Source organism: Hippichthys cyanospilos, chromosome 2 (assembly GCF_059441005.1).
Source record: "Hippichthys cyanospilos isolate Australia breed blue-spotted pipefish chromosome 2, RoL_Hcya_1.0, whole genome shotgun sequence".
NCBI classification, from domain to species: Eukaryota; Metazoa; Chordata; class Actinopteri; order Syngnathiformes; family Syngnathidae; genus Hippichthys; species Hippichthys cyanospilos.
The window spans coordinates 31428019-31452851 of record NC_142370.1 but is presented as its reverse complement, the minus strand read 5'-3'; the positions used below and the strand labels follow the sequence as shown (position 1 = coordinate 31452851).

Genomic DNA, 24833 nt, shown 5'->3' with positions numbered 1-24833 from the left:
TATGCCTTTAAAGATTGTGCTGTACTTATTTCCTCACCTTCTGGTAAGGTGGCTCACAACCTTTAGCATGTGCAGGCAACCTGAGTATACACTGATTCAGTTTTTTTTTTTTTTTTTTGTATGACAAATGGTGCGTTAAACCACAATCTACTATGGCGCTCAGGCAAAGTTTGCTTAAACGAGAGGGGCAATAAAGTATCACAAACCTTTTTGGTCGAAATCAGTGGCAGTGTGACTTTCACACGTACGTACGCCTTCTGTGATGTCACTCTCTAGAATAAAAAGCCCTCATGTACACATTACTGGGCTACACAGGCTATCTTCAGCTGCTTTCAAACGACATACCCACATCAGCCATTAAAACACATCAAAAGTTAAATTTAAAATATCCACAATTTAAGTAATTACAAATCGTAGTTTAATAAGAACCATTTTGAATATGAAACATGCAAAACTAAATGAACCCCTGCTACTTAACGTTTCCACTATCATGAATTGGCCATTGTGGAATTATTTTTTTCCATTAGGCAGATTCACAACTTAAAGCATTTTTTTTCATTACATATTGAGCTTTTGCAATTGCTCCTACAAAGGCTTGTACTGAGCCTAAACGTTATCAAATGTTAATTGCTGAGTTGATCATTCTTGAAGGGAAAAGTTACACAGGTGTGGCACACCATTTGGGAGTAAACGAATCCACCATTAGCTGCATTAAGGAACACGCAAACATTAGACTGCTGCCATTACCTTTAATTCAGCGAAGCCTATGTTCACAACAGTGCCAGGGTGCGTTCCATGAGGTATACGGCGCGTGCCTGTGGAGTTTTAATCCTGCCCCAACTCCCGCCTAACAGGCATGTTCTTGTTGTTCATGAAGCGCACCCACAGCAAAAGGCACACAAGCATACACATTGTCAGGGCAGAGACAGACAGTAAGAAGCAGACGTTCGCCAGACCGTTGGAAATGTCTTAACAAGATTTCTTTTCCAAGTTAGGTTAAAGGATTGTCTAAAATGGCTGATAATATCCATCCATTCATCCATTTTCTATAGCCGCTTATCCTAACAAGGGTTGCAGGCTCCGGGCAGTAGGTGGGGGACACACTTAACTGGTTTCCAGTCAATCGCAGGGCACACAGAGACAAACAACCATTCACGCGCCCAATCACACCTAAGGACAATTTAGTATGTCCAATTCACCTGCCATACATTTTTTTGGAATGGGGGAGGAAGCCAAAATACCCGGAGATAACCCACGTGGGCACAGGGAGAACATGCAAACTCCACACAGGTAGGCCGGAGGCAGGTGGATTTGAACCGGACCCTATGAACTGTGAGGCGGACGTGCTGTTCACTGCGCCACCGATCCGCCCCTCGGCTGATAATAAAGGAGTTGTTTATAGATAAATATGAAGTTTTTACTGCTAAAAATGGGTAAACAGAAGACTATTCCTTCAAATGCAACAATTAAGTAGTTTAGTAACAAAGCATAAATTGTCTAGAAAGAAGCTTGAGTAGCCAGAAAATCTACAGAACTACTTACAAATGCCACACAGGAAGAAATTTGAACCGTTGACATGCTAGTCATGTGCTCAATTTCCCTTCCATTATCAAAGCATCATAAAAACGATCAATGTTTCAGTTTTGCACCCTTTATGTTTTACAACCTCACAAAAAATTGATGACTTCAGCCTGCAATTTCTTCCTATTTGTGCTATTGTACAACAATTAGGGTTAGGATTATTATAATAAATTATTAACCCAAACCCTAACAATTGTAAATGCAGAAGCTCCCGCTGTCTGTAATGAAAAACCGTCTAAATATTACATATTGTCCCTTTAAAATTATCTGTTGTAATTTTGGGTGGAATTTTGTAAAAATATGACAGCGGTATCGGTGTTTGGAATTGGTGCCGGTGTTTGGAATTGGTATCGGAATTGGTATCCGACTAAAAAAAAGTGGTCTCAGACTTTCCGAATTAAATTATTCATAAATAGAATATAATCACAGTACTGTATAATCAAATGCCAAACATCAATTAAAGACACATTTAGGAATCAATAAAGTTATTCGTTTGGCTTGAAGCAAATGTGTGGTCGATTGACAAGTTGGCGTTGTTATAGACAGTGGTGTGGCCCAGGACCAATCAAAATATTTCTGGCGCATGTGACACCCGATTGGTCATGCCTCTAATTACAGACTAATGGGGACAAGCTGCGTGTCTTTTGATTGGCAACCTGGCAGTCGCTATAAATACCAGTGAGCCTCCTCAGATGGTCCTACAAGTTCTCCAAAAGAGATCGTGTGAAACATGGCTTCTTTCGTCGTACTTTGTTCTGCATTGTGTGAGTATTCACTTAGGGCGACCAGTTTTTTTTTTTTTTTTTTTTTCTCTCTCCCAGCCTCGTCTTTGGGTTCTTTTGCTAGTCCTGTTGTTTGAGCTTGATTTTATGTAGGTCGTATCTTGACAACCTCTTACAACTGATAATTATATATATATATATATTTTTTTTTGTGGTACAGCGTTAAACATATTTTAACTGTATTTAATGTGACATTTCCATCACAATTATCTCTACTTTATGCCTCCGTGCTGATGCATTTTGGGAAAAGAAGTCTAACTTTTTTATTGACTGATTTTCAGTTTTATGATGATATACCAGAAAGATAAAAATGCTCGTTTAAAATGACTGAAAACTATGCGGTGCATCCTTAAGTAGACTCGAGATGCGTTCAAAGAATACTCTCATTGTAGGACATTTCAAAGATCAATGGAAATACAAATCAACACTAGCAAAGAATGGGGACCAAGCAAAAAAAACAAACACGTTTATTGTGACTGAGCACTCACTCAAGACTTTAGCGTTAGCTGAAGTAGTAAAACAACCACATCAACAAATTGACGAGTGGTTTACTTTATTATAGCCTAAACTCATTAATTTTCTGCCAAATTGAGACCCGCTTTAGTTTTAGAAATATAATCATCCTAATTTTAAACAATGTCCCCTAAATCAATTGTAACTTTGGCAATGAAGGGGGACATCTTTTTCTTTTTCTTTCTTCACTTCCAAAATGATGCCAACCTAATGACATGGCGTTGTTCGATTCAATGCACCTGTGTGCTTTGTCAATAATTGGCAAAATAGAAAATGTGAAATTATTTAATCAACTGTGTATCTATAGCTATCATTTTTCTTTTTCCCCCCCAGTGCTGACAGCAACATGGACAGCAGGTGACTATCAATTCATGTCCTATATTCCTGTGCACGATAATTCCTTAAGCTAACTGTCTTAATTTTTTTTATTGCAGTTGATTCTACAGACAAAGTGACCACATGCCAGTCAAACAATTTGCAAGTCCACCGCCTAGACTGTGGTAAGGTTTAAAGCTGTTCCTCAATGGCTCCACTGACCATTGTTTGTTTTTTTTCAAATTACAAGTGCATTAAAGTATTTATCGGAATCATTGATTTGCAACCAGAGTAAGTTTCATGTTAATCTTTTTGTCAGGTCAGAGAGTAATCCGCGTGGAGAATTCGCTATATGGTCGCTCAAGCCCACTGGTCTGCGCTGAAGGCAGATCTCAAAAGGAAGTAGCAAACACAAAGTGCGCTCGGCCAAACATGAAAAATGACGTTGCCTTCAGGTAAACATCTGAACTGCGTTGTTAGAAACGTGCTTGCAGATATTGTTTTTTTTTTAATTTTTTTCTCTTTTTTTTGTTTTTTCTTGCAATGGGTAGTATTTTAAAGTACTTTTTTTTTTTTTTTTTTTTTTTTTTTTTTTTTTGGTGACACTTATGTAGTAGATCCCAAATGTGGTCACCCAGGATCCAGGATGTAAAATGTAACTTTCTCTTCTGCAACTAACCTTTTGAGAGGGCTGACCTTGTTTCATGTCTGCAGATGCAACGGCAAGCAATCTTGTGAATTGAACGTACGTAATTTCCGCGCTCCCGATCCCTGTCCTGGCATCTTCAAATATTTAGAGACCACCTTCACCTGCTTGCCTGCAAGTAAGTCTCCTGCGCGCTGTGGAACGTGACTTCAAGAGCTAAATTTTCTGAATTACTCTCACAGTAACTGTGGTGGCGTGTGAGCAGTCTGTGGCACACTTGTATTGCGGTAAGATGTAACCATTTCTATTAAGTTTTTTCTATATTGTGCATATCAAGAGTTACCTGACACCTAATTCGTGCTTAAGTTTTCATTCTAGTGGTAAATCAAATCAAAAGTAGTTGTGGTTCACAGATGGTGTAAAGGCAATTTTTCAACCCAAATCTTGAGACTTTGTACAATCTTAAATTAAGTTTGCATCAATGATTAATTCATTTTAGATATTTGACTTTTTATTAAAGTTGAATGTTTTCTGAGACTAATTTAGCCTTCTTGGCGTCTTCATGTGTATCAGAATATAAGCAGCCCATTCTGCAACACTGACAAGGACAGCTTTTTTTTTTTTTTAAATTCCATGTAATTCCCCCCCCCAAATCTCCACTGTCATCCTGTTTCCAGATCCAAGACTCTATATTAACGTTTACGGCGCAGACTACGGACGTCGTGACCAGGCCACATGTTCAAACGAAAGGGGTGCACATGAAATAAGGAATACCGCATGCTCTCATCCAACTATGCTTGTTGCAAAAATGTATGGTAGCACAATTGTATTTATGTATTCTTTATTTAAACATAAACTCAAAGCAATATGCTGTTTCCTTATAGGTGTAATGGCAGAAAAAGCTGTTCAGTCAACGCCAGCAACTCTTTATTTGGAGACCCATGCAAAGGCACCTACAAGTACTTGGAGATTGCCTACACTTGTGTTAGTAAGTAGTTGCCAACCCATTTAGCGCAAAAAGTTCATGTCTTTTGTAGAAGGTGGTCTTAGTTTGGCAAGACTTCTAGAGCTTTACCTTCAATTAACAGACTTGTGTTTTTTTTGTTTATTTTTGCAGGTCGTCCAATTCGCATAAACTAATGGAGTGAGTTGTGCAACAGTCTGGATTTGCAATGTACAAGGATTAAAATAAACTTGTATGCCTTTAAAGATTGTGCTGTACTTTTTATTTCCTCACCTGATAAGGTGGCTCGCCTTTTCATATGCAGGTAATGTGAGTGTAAACAATGATGAATTTGTATTGACAGATGGCTAGTTTAACCAAAATCTACCATTGCTCTCAGGCAAAGTTTACTAAAACTATTGAGCGGCAATAAGTGTCACAAACCTCTTGGTTAAAATTGGTGGCAGTTTGACTTTCATTCGTATGCCTTCTGTGATGTCACTCTAGGGAAAAAATAGCCCTAATATGCACATGTATAAATGATCTACAAAGGCTATTTTTCTGAGTTTTTAAACATCAAACCCACATCAGCCACAAACTTGATACATGATTTTCAAGTAAACCTTATGTAATATTACAAATTCAGTTCAATAGAACAATGTCTTTCATATTAAATATAAAAAATATCAAACTACAATGAACCCTCACTACTTTGCAGTTCCACTTTCGTGAATTTTATTACGTGGATTCACAACTTCAAGGTTTTTTTCATTACTTTTTGAACTTTTACAATAGCTTCCAAGTGTGCTGCTCCCGTGAAGGCTTGTACCGAGCCAAAATGCCATCAAAAAATTACAATGGCTGAGAAGGTGATAGTTCTCGAAGGGAAGAGTTACACGGGTGTGGCACGCCGTTGGAGTGAACGAATCCACCGTTAGCTACTTTAAAGACGATGCGAACATCAGACTGCTGCCATCACCTTTGGCAATTCAGCGAAGCCAGTTACGGCTCCTGTTAAAATGATCGTCCATATGGAAGCTGCTTCAGCAATCTGGATTGCAGACTGCCAAAGAAAGCTCTTTTGAAGTCTCTCGCAGCTACGGTCATATTAGTAGCAGCCCCAACGTTGAATTAAAGTAATCTGCACATGATCAAAGAAGATTACAATGGAGAATTTACACTTGAAATACCATTTAATTATAAAAGAAATCTAGGGAAGAGGTTTCCAACGGACTGGCGAACGTCATCTTTGCTCCTCTCGTCTCTGAATCCTGCCTGAAAACAACAGCGTCGGTCTGCGCTTCATGAGGTGTGCCTGTGGAATTTTAATCTACTCCCGCCCCAACGAATTTGTAAGCAAAATAAAAGCCGCGTAGTTGAGCCATATGAGTCTGACAGCGCTTTAATTTCAGCTGCTTTGTGGATGAAGTGCTCCAGCGCAGCCTACGCAGTAACTCTCTCCCCATCAAGTGCACTACTGTACAGTGTACAAGGTTGAATAAGATTTAAGTAAATGTGTACTGCAATTTGTCCAAAATAATAAATATAGCATGAAGACTTTTCACATTTAAAAAATGAATTGATTTTTTTTTTTGGGTGTGTGTTTTTATAATGTGAAAAGTGGGGGCGCTACTTTGTGGATTTTCAGCTATCGCGCCCGGTTCAAGACCGTATCTACTACGATAAAAGAGAGTTCACTATATAAATAATGACAAGCTGGTATCGTTAAGGACAGTGGTGTGGCCTAGGACCAATCAAAACATCTTCTGGCGCATCTGACACCCAATTGGTCACGCCTCCAATTACAGACTAATGAGGACAAGCTGCGTGTCTTTTGATTTGCAACCTGGTAGTTGCTATAAATACCAGTGACCCTCCTTAGACAGTCCGACAAGTTCTCCAAAAGAGATCGTGTGAAACATGGCTTCCTGCATTGGACTTAGTTCTGTATTGTGTGAGTATTCACTTAGGCCTATCAGATTTTTTTTGTTGTTTTTTCCACTCCCAGTCTTGTGTCCCTGGTACTCTTGCTAGTCCTTTTGTTTGAGCTTGATTATATGTCGGTGGTATCCCGAATTCCCCTACAACGTTTTTGTTTCTTTTTTTTTTTTTTTTTTGTGATGCCTTTAAAAAAAAAATCTGTTTTTAATTTGACATTCCCGTCGTGCCGCTTTCTCTACTTAACCATCAAGTACCGCTAGCGGTGTGCATTAAGTCTTAATGCTTCCGTGCTGACAAATCTTTGGAAATGATGTCCAAGTTTTTACTACTGATTGCTCGCGTTCAACGACCGAAAAGCACGCCGTGCAACCCGACTCAGTCGACTAGAGATGCGTTCAAAGAACTCTCCTGCCGTAGGACATTCAAAATTCAATGGAAATAGAAATTGACGCTGGCACAACATGGGTAACAAAATTAATGTGGTTGAGCACCCATCCAAGCGCTTAGCATTAGCTTAAGTAGTAAAACAACATCAAACTGACCAGTGGTTTAATCTATTATGGACTAAACTTTCATTTTCTGCTAATTTGAGACCCGCTTTTTAGTTATAGTAATCTAATTATTGCAATTTAAAAAAAAACTGTCCTAAATCAATTGCAACCGGGAATGACGGACATCGTTTTAAAAGAGAAAAATTCTTGTATTGTAAGGTTTCTTCACTTCCAAAATGGTGCCAACCTAATCACGTGGCATCGTTCACTTCAATTCAATGCACCTGTGTCCTTTGTCAATAATTAACTTAAAAAATGTAGAATAATGTAATCCACTGACATGTGTATCTTTGCTTGTCCCCCCCCCAGTGCTGGCAGCAACATGGATGCTCTTCACAGCAGGTGACTATCAATTCATGTCATATTTACCTGTGCACAAGAATTCCTTAAGATAACATTGTTTTTATTGCAGTTGATTCTACAGAGATAGTGACCACATGCGATTCAAACAGTTTGCAAGTCCAACGCCTCAACTGTGGTAAGGTTTAAATCTGTTCCTAAATGGCTTCACTGACCATTTTTCAAAGTACAAAGTCCTTGAAGTATTAAAGTTTATTTCAACCTGAAACTTGTCTCACCCAAATTAACTTTGAATTGATTTGCAACCAGTGAGTTTCATGTTGACCTTTTGTGTGTCAGGTCATGGAGTAATCAGCGTGGAGAATTCGCTATATGGTCGCTCAAGCTCACTGGTCTGCACTGAAGGCTTATCTCCTAACGAAGTAGCAAACACAAAGTGCGCTCGGCCAAACACGAAAAATGACGTTGCCTTCAGGTAAACATCTTAACTGTTAGAAAAGTGCTTCCAGATATTGTCTTTTTAAAGTGTCTTCACAGGTGTGGTTTTTCATAGTGGTATTTTAGTTTCCCCTTATTTTAAATGTATTAAAATGGATCCCAAATACGGTCACTCAGGATGTAATTGGCTTTTCTGCAACTATAACCTTTGAAAGGGCTGACCTTGTTTCATGTCTGCAGATGCAACGGCAAGCAATCTTGTGAATTGAGCGTAAGTAAATTCCGCACTCCCGATCCCTGTCATGGCATCGTCAAATATCTCGAGACCAACTTCACCTGCATGCCTGCAAGTAAGTCTCCTGCGCGCTGTGGAACATGTGAATTCAAGAGCTAAATTTTCTGGATATCCTCTTACAGAAACGGTGGTGGCGTGTGAGTGGTCTGTGGCACACTTGGATTGTGGTAAGATGTAACTTCTATCATAAATGTTCTATATCTTGCATATCAAGTGATGGCATGATAAATTAGTCAAGTTACATGTATTCCTTTCCTAATGAATCAGTTTGCGATTATGGTGGTAAGTCAAATCTGAAGTATAGAAATTTTCGGACATAACTTTTTCGTCATGTCTTGAGCCCTGCGGCTTATAGTACAGTGCAGAAAACATTTTTTTTACTCAATTTTCCTGCTGCGGCTTATACCAGTGCACCTTATAGTCTGAAATATGGTAGTTGCTGTTCAGATTTGTGTAAAAGGTAATTTGTCACACACACCTTGTCTTAATACCACCAAAACTTAAGTTAGTGACTCGCAACCTTTGGATATTAGAACACTGGTATCAAACTGGAGACCCGGGGGCCTGCCACATTTGTGGCTAGTAAAATGCGAAATGACTTATTTGATATTCTATTCAAAGTTTGTGTTCCGAGATGAATTTAGTCATATTTGCGTCTTCGTGTGTATCAATATTAGTAACACTGACAAGGACAGCATATCTTTGTTTTTTTTTTTTTTTAATTTCATTCGTGTGATTTGGAACTAGATTTTCTCCACTAATGTTCTCATCCTTTTTCCAGGTTCAAGACTCCATATTAAAGTTTACGGCGCAGACTACGGACGTCGTAACAAGGCCATATGTTCAAACGAAAGGAGTGAAAAGGAATTAAGGAACACCGCATGCACGCGTCCAACTATGCTTGTTGCAAAAATGTATGGTAACACATTGTATTTATGTATACATTTTTTTAATATGAACTCAAAGCAATATGTCATATCCTTATAGTTGTAATGGCAGAAAAAGCTGTTCAGTCAACGCCAAAAACTCCGTATTTGGAGACCCATGCAAAGGCACCTACAAGTACTTGGAGATTGCCTACACTTGTGTTAGTAAGTAGTTGCCAACCCACTTCGTGCACTAAAGTTCATGTCTTGTTGACGGTGGTCTTGGCTTGGAAAGACTTTTAGGTCTTTAGTTTGATCTGACATGTGCTTTTTGTTTTGCAGCTTCTTCAATTCGCAACAGTGCCGCATAAACCAATGGGAGAGTTGTGCAACAGTCTAGATTTGCATGCACCTCTTTGTACATGGATTGAAATAAACTCTTATGACCTTAAAGATTGTGCTGTACTCATTTTATTTCCTCCCCTTCTCATAACGTGGCTCACAACCTTTGCATATGCAGGTAATGTGAGTCTACACAATGATTCAGTTGAATTTGTGGTTTAACTGGCCATTAAACGATACAATCTACCATTGCTCTCAGGCAGTTTACTAAAACTAGTGAGGGGCATTAAGGAAGTGTCACAAACTTTATTTGAAATCAGTTGCGAGCTGTGACTCACACGTACGCCTTCTGTGATGTCAGACGTGTGTGTGTGTGTGTGTATCCCTTGTGTACACACGCATTACTAGGCTACACAGGCTATATTCTGGAGCTTTTACGTTAACAAACCCTCATCAGCCATTAAAACTTTGCGTGATGCTGTCAAAAGCTAATTTGAAAATATCCAGAGAATTTTAAATCCATAAACATTTTTTTTTTTTTTTTACCAATTATTGAATATGAACGAAATGTAATTCAAACATTAAATTTAAATGAAACTATGAAATGCAATGACCAAAAAATGGCAGTCACAATCGATCAGTCTTGTCTATCTCCTGATTTTTTTTTGTTTTTGTTTCTTCACCACTATCCACTTGGGTGTTCTCAAAAGCTCTGTAGCGGCTTGAGGAGCTCTCTCGAACTGACATGTACAATGCTGCATATCCACTTGAGTGTCTTACGTTTTTAAAAAGCCGTGCTTTGGTGTCTCGTTGCTGCCTTGGTTAAACAATCTAAGTTTGCAAATCCAGTGTCGCTCCAAACACCAAATCGATACTTTGCAAACAAAAGGCATTACCGCCAGAACTATTTGCCAATGTTTGCTCACGCCCCTGGTAGCCCAGTCACAAAGTCTGGACAGGTTAGCTAAAAGCTATGCCACGCCTCTAGCCAAAGCCAACACCGCATAGCGTGATTGTTGAGCATTGCATCGCCTTCCTGCAGTGAGCATCCAATCGCGTCACGTTCAATGTGAAGCCTCTAGATGGCGATCTTATGTTTCGATTGGCTATTACAGCTGTCTATTAAGTTATATGGCCTCTCACACATACATCTGCGCTCGCGCCGATTCCAGTGGTATCGGCGTTTTCGAATTGGCATCGGTGACTATTCAAGTCTTGTACTCATGCTAGTATCAGACTGAAAAAAGTATCAAACTAATCACAGCACTGCATAATCAAATGCCAAACATCAATTTCAAGTGCGATACCTGGTCTTAATTCAAGGTATCTGTACTCGCAATAGCAGCCAAAACTAGTATCACCTGCTGTCTTATTGGAGTTTTACTATCACAAACGAGAAATGAAAATTTGGAGGAATTGAAAATTGCAACTACTTTCATGAAATTTGATGGAAAATGCTATATTTACATAGGTAGGCTCTTCTCTCAATTAACCTTTTTTTTGCAGGTGGGGGGGGGGGTATTTTGCTAAGTACTATAGAGGTATTGGTACTTGGAATTGGTATCTGTGACTTGAGAGTTTAGTACTCATACTGGCCAATTTTGTGGCATTTTAAATGTAAACGTCTAGCTGAGCCGTACATTTGTTAAAAATAAAAAGTACTTAGGAATCAATAAAGTTATGTGTTTGACTTGAAGCAAATGTATGGACGATTGACAAGCTGACATCGTTAAGATCAATGGTGTGGCTGAGGACCAATAAAAACATCTTCTGGCTCATCTGACACCCAATTGGTCACTCCTCCAATTACAGACTAATGAGGACAAGCTGCGTGTCTTTTGATTGGCAACCTGGTTGGATACCTGCCAGTCGCTATAATCACCAGTGATCCTACTCAGACCGTCCTACAAGTTCTCCAAAAGAGATGGCTTCCTACCTTAGACTTATTCCTGCATTGTGTGAGTATTCATTTAGGATGACCAGAGTTTTTTTTTTTTTTTTTTTTTTTCCCCGGGGTTCTTTTGCTACTTTTGTATGAGCTTGTATTTATGTAGGTTGTTTCCCGATGTACCCTACAACTATTTTTTTTTTAATTGGTACATCGTTAAACATTAAATTTGAACTGTTTCTAATTTGATGTTCCCGTCATACCGCTATTATTTCTACTTCATGCTTCCGTGCTGACAAATCTTGGGAAATGTAGTTTCAATCACTGGGGTGTAACAAGTGTTTGCATCCCATGACCGAAAAACCACGCTGTACATCCTGAGATCCTTCAGATGCGTTCAAAGAACACTCGCATAGTAGGACATTTCAAAAATCAATGGAAATACAAATCAACACTGGAACAACTTGGGGACATAAATACATAAATAAACAGTTTAATGTGGTTTAGCTCTCATCCAAGCGTTTAGCATTAGCTGAAGTAGTAAAACAACCACCAAATTGAGTTGTATAATCTCTCATAGACTAAATTCATTTTCTGTGAACATGAGACCCACTTTTTAGTTTTTAAAAATCGTATCCTCCTAAATTTTAAAAACCGTGTCTTAAATCAATTGTAACTCCGGGAATGAAGGGGTATGTCGTTTATATTTTTTCCTTGTAGTGTTTTTTTCACTTCCAAATTGGTGTCAACCATGGCATCGTTCAATTCAATGCCCTTGTGCGCTTTGTTAATAGTTGGCAACAGAAAAATGGAGAACGATGTTATCTACTGGTAAGTGCATTTATAGCTATCATTTTTTTTCCCAGTGCTGGCAGCAACATGGATGCTCTTCACAGCAGGTGACGATCAAAATTCATTTCCTATAAACATGACACTGTAATTCACTGTACTTCCTTAAGGTTACTAACATTTTTATCGCAGTTGAGTCGACAGAGAACGTGATCACCTGCAATTTAAACAATTTGCAAGTCCATCGCCTAGACTGCGGTAAGGTTTAAATCTGTTCCTCAAACTAAACTGACTATTTTTCGTTCTTCAAATTACAAGTGCATTGAAGTATTTATAGTTCAGTTCAACCTTACACTTGTCCCATCCAAATTAACTTGTTGAATTATTGATTTGCAACCAGAGTAAGTTTCATGTTGATCTTTGTGTGTCAGGTCAGAGAATAATTAGCGTGGAGAATTCGCTATATGGTCGCTCAAGCCCACTGGTCTGCGCTAAAGACAGACCTCAAGAGAGAGTAGCAAACACAAACTGCGCTCGGCCAAACACGAAAAATGACGTTGCCTTAAGGTAAACATCTGCACCTCCTTGTTAGAAACATGCTTACAGATATTGTCTTTTAATAAAAGATCATTTGATCACAGGGGTGGTTTTTCATACTGTTTTGTTGCAATTTGTCTGCAGATGCGACGGCAAGCAATCTTGTGAAATAAGCATAAATAAATTCCGCACCCCCGATCCCTGTCCTGACATTTTCAAATATTTGGAGACCAACTTCACCTGCTTGCCTGCAAGTAAGTCTCCTGCGTGTTGTGGAAGGTGTGAATTCAAGAGCTAAATTTTCTGAATTTCCTCTTACAGTTACTGTGGTGGCGTGCGAGTGGTCTGTGGTGCACTTGTATTGTGGTAAGATGTAACCTCTCTATTAAAAGCATTTTTCTATATTGTGCATGTCAAAAGTTATGGCACGATAAATTAGTAAAGTCACATGATTGAATATTTCAGCTTTGCATTATCGTGATAAGCCAAAGCAAACGTAGTTGTGGTTCACAGCTTGTGTAAAGGAAATTTGTCAACAAAATCTTGACATACTACCACCTTAAATTAAGGTAGTAACACTCACAACCTCTTTGGATATTCTTTAGAGCACTGGTATCAAAATCAAGCCCCAGGGGGCATAATCCGACCTGCGCACATTTGTGGCTCACAAAATGCTAATTATGACTTCAAGTTTCTGGCTAAAATATTTTAGGGGGAAAAAAAAAAACAATTCCCATCAAAACTAACAATGTAGCCCACGGTAATTCAACACCATTGCATTAATGATTAATTCTAACTTTATTTTTAGTGTACCGTATTTTTCGCACTATAGGGCGCACCTAAAAGCCTTATTTTTTTTTAAAAAAACTGATGGTGCGCCTTATCAGGTGCACCTTATATATGGAACAATATTGAGATTGGGGTTCGTAGATGGGGAATGATGTGATTTAAGTAAGCTTTACCTGTTTACAGTTGAACAAGTTATTGAGTTATTTGAGTTATTATTACTTTGAGTATTACTATATTGTGATTGAAAAAGTGTTCAAATATGTCATTATTTGAGGGTGTGCCTTATGATCCAGTGCGCCTTATACTGCAGAAAATACGGTACTTTATTTAACTTACTATTAAGATAAATTTGAATCTTTTTTTCCGAGACTAATTTAGCTCTATTAGTGTCTTCACGTGTATCAGATCAGCAGCCCATTCTGCAACACTGACAAGGACAGCACGTCTTTTTTTTTTTTTTTTTTTTTTTTAACTAATTCATAAGATTTATGACTAGATTTTCTCCACCAATGTTATCTCATCCTGTTTCCAGATTCAATACACAATATTAAAGTTTACAGCGCACACTACGGACGTCGTGACCAGGTCACATGTTCAAACGAAAGGAGTGCAAAAGAGATAAGGAATACCGCATGCTCTCATCCAACTATGCTTGTTGCAAAAATGTATGGTAGCGCAATTGTATTTACATATATTTTTTTAATATAAACTCAAAGCAATATGCCATTTCCTTGTAGGTGTAATGGCAAGAAACGGTGTTCAGTCAACGCCAGCAATTCTGTATTTGGAGACCCATGTAAAGACACCTACAAGTACTTGGAGATTGCCTACACTTGTATATGTAAGTAAATGCGAAGTTAGTTTTTTTTTGGTGGTCTGGGTTTAAACATTTCAAGGGCATTAGCTTGAATTAACTGACTTGTGCTTCCCCACTTGCAGCTTCTGAAACTCCTCGCAACAGTGTCGCATAAACTAATGGGAGTGAGTTGTGAAACACTGTCTAGATTTGCAATGTGCCTCTTTGTATCTGGATTCAAATAAACTCGTATGCCTTTAAATATTGTGCTGTACTTATTTTATTTCCTCCCCTTCTGATATGGTGGCTCACAACCTTTGCATGTATAACTAATGAGAGTAACCACTGATTCAGTTATTTATATTGACAAATAGCCAGTGACTCCAAATGCTGCCATGGCTCTCTGGCCAAGGTTAGATAAACAGTTTTGTTTTTGTTTGTACACACAGTACTTCCCCTTTAAGCATTGCATCATTTAGATTTTTTTTTCTTTAAAGAGATTGACAGACTGGAGGAAATGTGCTTTGACTGCAATAGACACATTTATTGCATGTTTTTTAGAAGAACTTTGAGTACAGGATCAACTGTTTACTCATTGCGTTCATGCACTTTGAAGTTAAACTCACTGTGATTGTAGTGTACCTCCACTCCAACCAAAATTAATGTTTGAAGTGTTTGTGCTGGACTAAGAGGTTCCCTTTGGTTGTCCTATGGTCCTAAATAGTATTTTGCAATTTATCTGAAGTTGGAATCTGGAGGGAAACTCAAGCACAAAAGCCAAGCTGCTTCTTGCCCTGTAGAAACTTTCCTGACAGGAATGGGTTGGAGAGCCATGTTTACTGCCGGTGCCGGTACTTTCTTTTCCCAAGTCTGTATATAACAGCTTTCTACCAGGAAATTTTAGAACTTTAAGCATTTGAGAATATTTGATTTTCACAACCAATATCTAGTACAATACCCAATGAACAACAGTACTTGGACAGCTAACACGTTGGAATTGACTTCCATTAACTACAGGGTAACATGGACATATTACATAAGTTAAGTTGAACAGTTTGTATGATCCTTTTTGTTAGTCACATGAACTTTTCGAATCTTGTGAAATACTGGAGTTTTTTTTGTCTGTTTTGACAGTCAAAGTTTAAACAAATAAAGGCCTGCAATCATACAACGTACAAGTAATACTTGTTAAAACAAATGACTGAAACAGCCATTTCCTTGATATTCAAATTTTTGGTCAGCTGTAGGAATATTCAGTTCATATTACACGCATTTGCAGCTCTAATAGAATTCAATTAAAAAAAAAAAAATACACGGTAAGTGTTGAGCTTGTAACATGTCTTGCAGACAATCTTTTACATATACATCAAATTAGTCCTGGATTGGCCAAAAATATGAACCACAACATACTGTATGTGTATATATTTATAAATAGGTAAAGGCTGCATTCAATTTATGTCTTGCATCCAAAAATCTTTATTAAGGCATAAATTTATCAGAAAAGTACAGTATCCAGAAATGGTTGTCACTGGCCTAATCTGCACTTGCAGTTAATATCGTATATCGATGAAATGAGAAAACATTTTCAAAAGGAGGAATAGGCTCAATAACACGGATAACGTGGCAGTACAAGTAGTTCTTGTTTACAAAGTCGGCTACACGGTTTGGATCGCAGGATCTGCAAAAGGAGCAAAATAGTCCATTGGTTAAGCAAGCTGTGTTCAAAGGCATTTGTTTAGCTGATTTTTTTTATGAATGAATAAAAATATCTACATCTTATGAAACACCTTATGGAATTAATGTCACATTCATTGTATTCCTTTTCTAAAGTACATACAATTTCATAAATTTCACCTTCATGTATTGCATAGTTACATTAAAATTAGAAAAATTCCCACATTACAATGAATATGATTTGATATGATGGTTAAGTGATGAATGCAATCATGAATTTATTTACTACATCAAGTTAGATGGACTTGGTGGATTTTGTGATGATTACTTACAAAGACATGTGTAAGCAACCTCCAAGTACTTATAAGTGCCTTCACAGGGGTCTCCAAACACGCCATTGGAGGCTCCGATCACGCAGTTGCTTTTCCCGTTGCACCTATGGATGCAAAAGAAGTTTGCTGTCACTCTGCTGCAAATACTGTTTTGTGAACTCGTTTTTTTTTTTCCTAAACTGCAACATCGGGGAGGAAAAACATAATTTACATTTGCTATTTAAGTACTAAGGTAATCAATTACTCGAGGTACAAGAGTACCAAATTATAGAATAATCGATTAGTAGCAGTGAATAGAGTAATTGATTACTGTAGTATTTAATTACTCAAAACCGATCAATGATTTTAGTGCTTGATTACATTAGGTAATTGATTACTTTAGTACTGAATTACCTAAATGAATCACTTTAGTACATAATTACATAAAGAAATCAATTTCTTTAGTACTTACTCACATTAAATAAGATTACTTTCTGACTTTATTATCTAAAGTAATTTTCTTCTCAGACATTTTTAAATTGTTCTTTAGCCAAACATTTGGGAAGTAGTTTTGTAACAAAAGATGTCTATAAAAATGCCTAAAAAGAAGCTTGAGTGGCCAGGAAATCAACAGAGCTAGTTAGAAATGCCACACAGGAAAACATTTGAACCAGCTTGACTTGGAGACAAGCTAACCATTTGCTCCATTTTTCATCCATTATAAAAACATAAAAATGATGAGTTTCAGTTTTGCATCATTATTATTTTTCATGACATCAGGATGCAATTTCTTCCTAATTGTGCTATCGTACCTGCTGGCGACAAGCTCAGTTGGGCGCAGGCAATCGTCATTCTGTATCTGACCCGGAGGCCTTCTGTATGCGCATGTGGTCCGGTCTCGGCGTCCATAGTCGGCACCGTAGACGGAAATAACTTGTCCTCCGTCTGGCAACAAGATGAGCGAAAGATAATTGATAATAGAAAAGTGAGTAGTCAAAATCCAAATAAGTATTCAAGACCATTTTAAATAACTACATAAAATATAAACCACAAATGGATGTGGAAAAAAAAAAAAAAAAAAAAAAAAAAAAAAAAAAAAAAAATCGGGTAAAAAATAATAATAATCTCACCGCAAAATAAGTTTGCCAGGGACCCCTCACACGCCACCACTGTTACTGTTTGGAGTAAATTAAAAAGAATTACAAATCAAATGGTGCACACTTAAGTCAAAATTTCACATAGTGACCTACATGCAGGGAGGCAGGTAAAATTGGTCTGCAAATATTTAAAAGTGCCAACACAGGGGTCTGGAGAGCGGAAAGCATCTGTGTTCACAAGACATGTTTTTTTCCCGTTGCATCTGCAGACATAAGTGAGAGCAAGAATCACTAGAAGAAACACAGCCTGTCACAAATTTGTCTTGCCTATAAAAATGGGTTTCAAATAGGGTGTTATATATATATATAATAAAAGCTTTTAAATGAAAGTATATGCCTGCTGAATTTCAATTTTTAAAAAAGCCAGATAGCAGCATGTATACTGTGGCTTCTCCCAAATTAACACACTTCCTGTGTGGAGTTTGCATGTTCTCCCCATGCCTGTGTGTTCTCTCCAGGCACTCAGTCCTCCCACATTTCAAAAACACGCAGTGTAGATGTATTAGACACTCTAAATTGTCCTTTAGGTGTGCTCGAGTGGGTGAATAGTTGTTTGTCCCTCTGTGCCCTGTGATTGGCTGGCAGGATACCATTTTATCTGCTTTTATTGCTTAAGTACCATACCGGTTTGACTATGCAGCCAATGAACCCACATACTATGCATACCTTGTCTTTAGCATGTTTTCTGTGTCTTGCCTAGCGCACTGCGTATTAGCGACCTGCTGTGGAGGTCTGCCCTCACTGCACACCTGTGAACTTGCGCGACCATATAAGGCCTGCTGCACGATGATGACGCCATCATCTGTCACATGACAAAGGAGACCGAAGTCAGACTGGCAATGTACAGCGCTCAAAATGATCAAATGCCAGTGAGAAGTACATGAAGTATTTAGTATAAAATGCAAGATTGTGTTTGAAAAGTTATGTCATTTCTAAGGCTGAGCGTTTACCGCAGCTTAGGCGATGGACATGCAAAGGGTCCGAATCACAGGTGGTCACTTGCTCTGTTGAATCAACAACTGCGAAAATCAAAATGAAAGATTGTTAAGGAAAGAAAAAAGGTGTATATTTTTTTACAGAAACTTTGATTGTCACCTGCTGTGAGGAGAAAACACGTTGCCGTCAGCACTGAAAAACAAACTTCGGTTTAGATAAAGCGTTTGTACCCCATGATTTGTTTGTCATATCATTTGTAATCACAATAAAATATGGATTGGCATTACTCAGGCACTTAATTTTTTTCAGATTCGGAATAAGATGTAATCTGTATAAAACCCTTTGAAAGGTAAAGTTTACATTTGCTTTAAGTGGATTAACATTTCTAGAAACCTTTCTTGGTGAGCACCTTTGCATCGAAGCACAGTTGCTATCTTTGTTGTTGTTTTTCACAAGCCAATCATTTAAAGCTATTAAATGAAAATCTAGATCAAGAGAGTAGAGCGTTAGAAGAGACGGGGAAAGTCAGGTCCAGAAAATAAAAAAAAAATCATGCCACATTCTGGCTTTAGCCACAGGAACTTCTATTCAAACTGCAGTCCGATGAGCTCATTAAGCTGCCAGTTAAATGGAAGCACCTGTGGCCAAAGCCAAACTGTGGCAAGTTTTTTACTTTCTGTTCCTGAAATTCCCAACTCGGATAGACAGACAGAAAAGAATAAAAGACACGGAGATACAGTAAGATAGACAAACAGACAGGTATGAAAAAGAATGAGATCAATAGCATCTGCTCTATTTTGACTCACACAAATTTTCATGAGCAATTCCCAAAGTCTGTTTCATGGAATACTCACACAGTGCTGAAGTGAGTCCGAAGCAGGAAGTCATGTTTGACATGGACCAGTCTGTTGTGGTATCAGTGAAGATTTAGGAAGATCCCTTGTATTTATAACCCAAATCAAAAGGGCACAGCAAAAGCCACGCCCCCTAAGTGTAAGCCCCACCCCCTCCGACTTTTTTTTTTTTTTTAATGATCTAGATTGCTTCATGTCCTCAATTTCCACCACAAATAACGGCAAGGAACCCCGGATGTTGAACAGTAAATTACATTGTGAGATTACGAAAGACGAGTTGTCTGTTGCGGAGTTACTCCAGGAAATATTACATAAACAATTGCTTTCAGGAAGCGAGGGGTATTTACCGGAACACTGAACCTTATCAGATCAATTGAGACTGATGCTATGTGCTGCTTTCAAGTTCGTCTGGTTATTTCAACAAGGTGAAACCCTTCATCAGCGATAAATATGTATCATACTTTGTCCTATAAAGGATAAATCTGCAAGTCTGCGACCCTACAAAGGATCTTTGGCTATGGAGAATGGATTCAATGATGGATAGATAATAATAATAATAAGAGCAAATCACAAAATCACACAGCTAAACAAGCAAAAGTTAATCGCAAACACAAAAGCAAAAAAACGCCCTAAAACTAACATGACATCACAAAACACGAAGCAGAACGGCAAATCAAAAATCACCCAAAAACAACAAAAGATTATCGGGCACAACAACAAACAGAAAATAAACATCACACACAGGATACAATTTCATGAATCATTTAATCTACTTTTAATGCTAAATTAGCATGTTGATTTTACTATGCAGCCAATGATGAACCTGCATAGTATTTATACCTTGTCCTTAGCCTGTCCTCTCTGGCCAAGGTGAGTAAATAAACAGCTTTTTTTTAAAATTCACAATACAGTACTTCCCCTTTAAACATTGCATCATTTAGTTTTTTTTTTTTTTTTTAATAAAGCTTGGCAATCCAGCGGCAATGTACTTTGACTGCAATAGAGCAGACAAATTTATTGCATCTGTTTCGTAGAAGACCTTTGGGGACAGGATCAACTTTGTTTACTCCTTGCGTTCATGCACGTTGAAGTTCAACTCACTATGATTGGAGTGTACCTCCACTCCAACCAAAATCAATGTTTGAAATGTCTGTGCTGGCCTAAGAAGTTCCCATTACTTGGCCTATGGTCTTAGAGTCTATTTTGCAATTTATCTGAAGTTGGAATCTGGAGGGAAACTCAAGCACAAAAGCCAAGCTGCTTCTTACCCGGTAGAAACTTTCCTGACCCAAATGGGTTGGAGAGCCATGTTAACTATCGGTGCCGGTACTTTCTTTTCCCAATTCTGTATATAACAGCTTTCTACCAGGAAATTTTGCAACACTCTCAAGCATTTTGGAGATTATTTGATTGGTACAATACCCAGTGCACGACAGTACTTGGCCAGCAAACACATTGGAATTGAGTTCCATTGACTACGGTGTAACATGGACATATTACGTAAGTTGACAAGTTGACCAGTTTGTATGATCCTCCTTTTTCTTAGTCACATGAACTTTTCAAATCTTGTGAAATACTGGATTTTTTTTTTTTGGTCTGTTTGTTTGTTTTAGTTTTTTGTTAAAAACAACTTACTGAAATGGCTTTTTCTTTGATATTCTAATTTTGTCAGCTGTAGGAATATTCAGTTCATCATATAACATGCATGTGTTTGCAGCTCTAATACAATTAAAAAACAAAAATACAGGGTAAGCATTGAGCTTGTAACATGTCTTGCAGACAAATCTTTATTACATATACGTCAAAATGCGTCAAAAAAAAAAAAAAAAAAAAAAAATATATATATATATATATAAACATACACACGTTTATATGTGTGGCAGTACAAGTAGTTCTTGTTGACAAACTCATCTATGTGGTTAGGAACTCAGAATCTGCAAAAAGCACAAAATAGTCCATCGGTTAATATAAGCAATACATAATTATATAACATATAAATCTACATTTTAAGAAACACCTTTAGGAATTAATATGTCACTTACATTTACTGTATTCCCCTAATTTCTAAAGTACATAAAATCCCATAAATTTCACTTACATGTATTGCATAATCATATTACAATTGGAAACATTGCCGCACATTACAATGAATTTGATTTGATATGATTATTTAGCATTGAATGCAATCATGAATTTAAAAACCTGAACTAAAGCATCGTTATATTTTCCTACATCAACAATTAGTTGGACTTTTGTGTTGATTACGGTACTTACAAATACATGTGTAAGCAACCTCCAAGTACTTATAAGTGCCGAAACAGGGGTCTCCAAACACGCCGTTGGAAGCTGCGATCACACAATTGCGTTTCCCATTGCACCTATGGATGTAAAAGAAATTTGCTGTCACTCTGCTGCCAATCAGGGAGGCCACGCATCAATTTTCCATTTAAAAACAAACAAAAACCCCCCACACTTAATTATAATTTAATCATTTTTCATGACATCAGGCTGCACTTTCTTCCAAATTGTGCTATCGTACTTGCTGGCGACAAGCTCAGTTGGGCGCCGGCAATCATCATTCTGTATCTGACCCGAAGGCCGTCTGTATGAGCATGTGGTCCGGTCTCGGCGTCCATAGTCGGCACCGTAGACGGCAATAACTTGTCCTTTGCCTGGCGACAAGATGAGTGAAAGAAAATTGATAATAGAAAAGTGAGTAGTCAAAATCAGACCATTATAAATAACTACATAAAAAAATATAACCCACAAATGGGCATTTGTTTAAAAAATAAAAGTATCTCACCACAAAATAAGTGCGCCAGAGACCCCTCACACGCCACCACTGTAACTGTTTGGAGTAAATTAAAAAGAATTACATCTCAAATGGTGTACACTTATAAGTCGAAATTTCAGACAGAGTGACCTACTTGCAGGGAGGCAGGTAAAATTGGTCTGCAAATATTTAAAAGTGCCAACACAGGGGTCTGGAGAGCGGAAAGCATCTGTGTTCACATAACATGTTTTTTTCCCGTTGCATCTGCAGACATAAGCGAGAGGAAGAATCACTAGAAGAAACACAGCCGGTCACAATTTGTCTTGCCTATAGCACCCTAGTTTAAACCTATACATACCTATAACACCCTAGTTTAAACCTATACATACCTATAACACCCTAGTTTAAACACATACATACAGACAGACATACAGACATACATACATACATGTGTGTGTGTATAGATGCCTGTTGTGTGTGTATAGATGCGTGTGTATAGATGCATAGATGCCTGTTGTGTGTGTATAGATGCATAGATGCCTGTTGTGTGTGTATAGATGCGTGTGTATAGATGCCTGTTGTGTGTGTATAGATGCCTGTTGTTGAATTTCTGGACTCCTAAACAGAAAAGGTTTAAAAACGTTTTTGGGAATGAATAACATAACATTTTAGGTGAATGTGCTGCCCACTGCAGAAACATATATTAGACACTCTAAATTGTCCTGTGCCCTGTGATTGGCTGGCAGGATACCATTTGAGGTACAATTTTATCCACTTTTAATGCTAAATTAGCGTACCGATTTGACTATGCAGCCAATGAACCCACATAGTATGCGTACCTTGTCGTTAGAATGTCCTTGGTGTCTTGCCTAGCGCACTGCGTATTAGCGAGCTGCTGTGGAGGTCTGCCCTCACTGCACACCTGTGAATCTGCACGGCCATATAAGGCCTGCTGGACAATGATGACGCCATCATCTGTCACATGACAAAGGAGACCGAAGTCAGACTGGCAATGTACAGCGCTTAAAATGATCAGATGCCAGTGAGAAGTGCTTAACGTATTTAGTATAAATTGCAAGATTCTCTTTGAAAAGTTTTATGTCATTTCCAAAGCTGAGCGTTTACCGCAGTTTAGGCGATGGACGAGCAAACGGTCCGAATCACAGGTGGTCACTTGTTCTGATGAATCAGCAACTGCGGAAATCAAAATGAAAAATTGTTAAGGTATGAACAAAACATAGTTTCTATGTTGAACAAAAACTTTAATAGTCACCCGCTGTGAGGAGAAAACACGTTGCCGTCAGCACTGAAAAACAAACAAAGCAGTTTTTACCCCAGGCTTTGTTTTTGTCATATGATTAGTAATCACAATAAAATAAAGATTGGCAATATTCCGGCATTTTGATGCACTTTAAGTTATTTTGTTCAGATTCAGAACAAGATGTAATCTGTATAAAACCCTGTGAAAGGTAAAGTTTACACATGTTTAAAGTGGATTATAATTTCTAGAAACCTTTCTCGGTGAGCACCTTTGCATCGAAGAACAGTTGCTATCTTTGTTGTTGTTTTTCATAAACCAATCATTTAAAGCTACGAAATGAAAATCTAGATCAAGAGAGTAGAGTAGAAAGTTAGCAGAGATGACAAAGCCAGGTCCAGAAAGTAAAACCCATGCCACATTTTGGCTTTAGCCACAGGCAATTCTATTCAAACTGGAGTCCAATGATCTCATTAGGCTGCCAGTTAAGTGGAAGCGCCTGTGGCCAAAGCCAAACCGTGGCAGGGATTTTAGTTTCTGTTCTTCAAATTCCCATCTCAGATAGATAGCTGGATAGATAGATGGATAGAAAAGAATAAAAGACACATAGATACAATAAGATGGATATTCAAACAGACAGGTATGAAAAAGAATGAGATCAATAACATCTGCTCTATTTTGACGCGCAAATTTTCACGAGCAATTCCCAAATTCTGTTTCATGGAATACTCACACAGTGCTGAAGTGAGTCCGAAGCAGGAGGTCATGTTTGGCATGGACCAGTCTGTTGTGGTATCGATGAAGATTTAGGAAGATTCCTTGTATTTATAACCCAAATCAAACGGGCACAGCAAAAGCCACGCCCCCTAAGCGTTAGCGCCACTCCCCCAATTTTTTTTTTTTCAATGATCTAGATTGCTTCTGATCCTCAACTTCCACCACAAATAACCGCAAAGAACATTACATGCACCGCATGTTGAACAGTATGTTACATTGTGAGATTACGAGAGACGAGTTGTCTGTTGCGGAGTTACTCCAGGAAATATTACAATTATATATATATATATATATATATATATATATATATATATATATATATATATATATACATATACATATATACAATTGCTTTCAGGAAGCGAGGGATATTTACTGGAACACTGAACCTCATCAGATTAATTGAGACTGATGGTATGTGCTGCTTTCAAGTTCATCTGGTTATTTCCCCAAGGGGAAACCCTTCAACAGCGGTATGTATACATATATATAAGTGCATATATAATAATTAGTCCATTAAAGGAACATTTTTTTCCGCGTTCCTTTCTATGTTGCTGAAAAACACCCCATTATGACAATCAATCATGATGAAGGAACTCAATTCAAACAGGAACGTAGGGGAAATTTGTATCAGAGCATCATGCTTGGCAGGAAAAATTACATCAGATTTCAAGGGAAATATCTTTCAAACTTAAAAAAGGTATACGTACTCATGACTGCTTTTACAGACTCATTGTAAGAGAGAAGAGTAATAAAGAATAGAAGAGTTCTTGTGAGTTAT

The 24833-nt window shown here is 37.9% G+C and overlaps 3 protein-coding genes across 4 annotated transcripts; 1 reads left to right on the top strand and 2 right to left on the bottom strand.

Annotated features, from left to right (window-relative positions):
• The first annotated feature begins 2249 nt into the window (after positions 1-2249).
• Positions 2250-14498, top strand: LOC148428258 (uncharacterized). Its single transcript, XM_088436332.1, has 24 exons — positions 2250-2345; positions 3210-3233; positions 3311-3376; positions 3511-3646; positions 3906-4015; positions 4080-4124; positions 4515-4647; positions 4722-4825; positions 6699-6734; positions 7582-7614; positions 7685-7750; positions 7912-8047; positions 8251-8360; positions 8428-8472; positions 9087-9219; positions 9293-9392; positions 12249-12300; positions 12383-12448; positions 12622-12757; positions 12872-12981; positions 13049-13093; positions 14049-14181; positions 14254-14357; positions 14456-14498. Exons 1-24 carry the CDS (start codon positions 2312-2314, stop codon positions 14485-14487), a joined length of 1989 nt encoding a protein of 662 aa, XP_088292458.1. The 5' UTR covers positions 2250-2311; the 3' UTR covers positions 14488-14498.
• Positions 14499-15764: 1266 nt separating this feature from the next.
• Positions 15765-19354, bottom strand: LOC148428257 (L-rhamnose-binding lectin SML-like). Of its 2 annotated transcripts, XM_088406097.1 has the most exons (9): positions 19245-19354; positions 18550-18582; positions 18405-18473; positions 18121-18256; positions 17548-17657; positions 17428-17472; positions 17110-17242; positions 16319-16422; positions 15765-15990 (listed from the first exon to the last, which is right to left on the bottom strand). In XM_088406097.1, the coding sequence occupies exons 1-9, from the start codon at positions 19285-19287 to the stop codon at positions 15968-15970; spliced, it is 696 nt and encodes a 231-aa protein (XP_088262223.1). In that variant the 5' UTR covers positions 19288-19354; the 3' UTR covers positions 15765-15967. The 2 variants fall into 2 exon arrangements, with proteins under 2 accessions (XP_088262223.1, XP_088262231.1); XM_088406105.1 differs by lacking the exon at positions 15765-15990 and having other exon boundaries at positions 16311-16422.
• A 1789-nt stretch (positions 19355-21143) lies between these two features.
• Positions 21144-24199, bottom strand: LOC148428256 (L-rhamnose-binding lectin SML-like). The gene is made up of 9 exons (XM_088406118.1): positions 24009-24199; positions 23291-23323; positions 23143-23211; positions 22857-22992; positions 22172-22281; positions 22048-22092; positions 21784-21916; positions 21519-21622; positions 21144-21178 (listed from the first exon to the last, which is right to left on the bottom strand). The coding sequence occupies exons 1-9, from the start codon at positions 24049-24051 to the stop codon at positions 21156-21158; spliced, it is 696 nt and encodes a 231-aa protein (XP_088262244.1). The 5' UTR covers positions 24052-24199; the 3' UTR covers positions 21144-21155.
• Between the last annotated feature and the right edge of the window lie 634 nt (positions 24200-24833).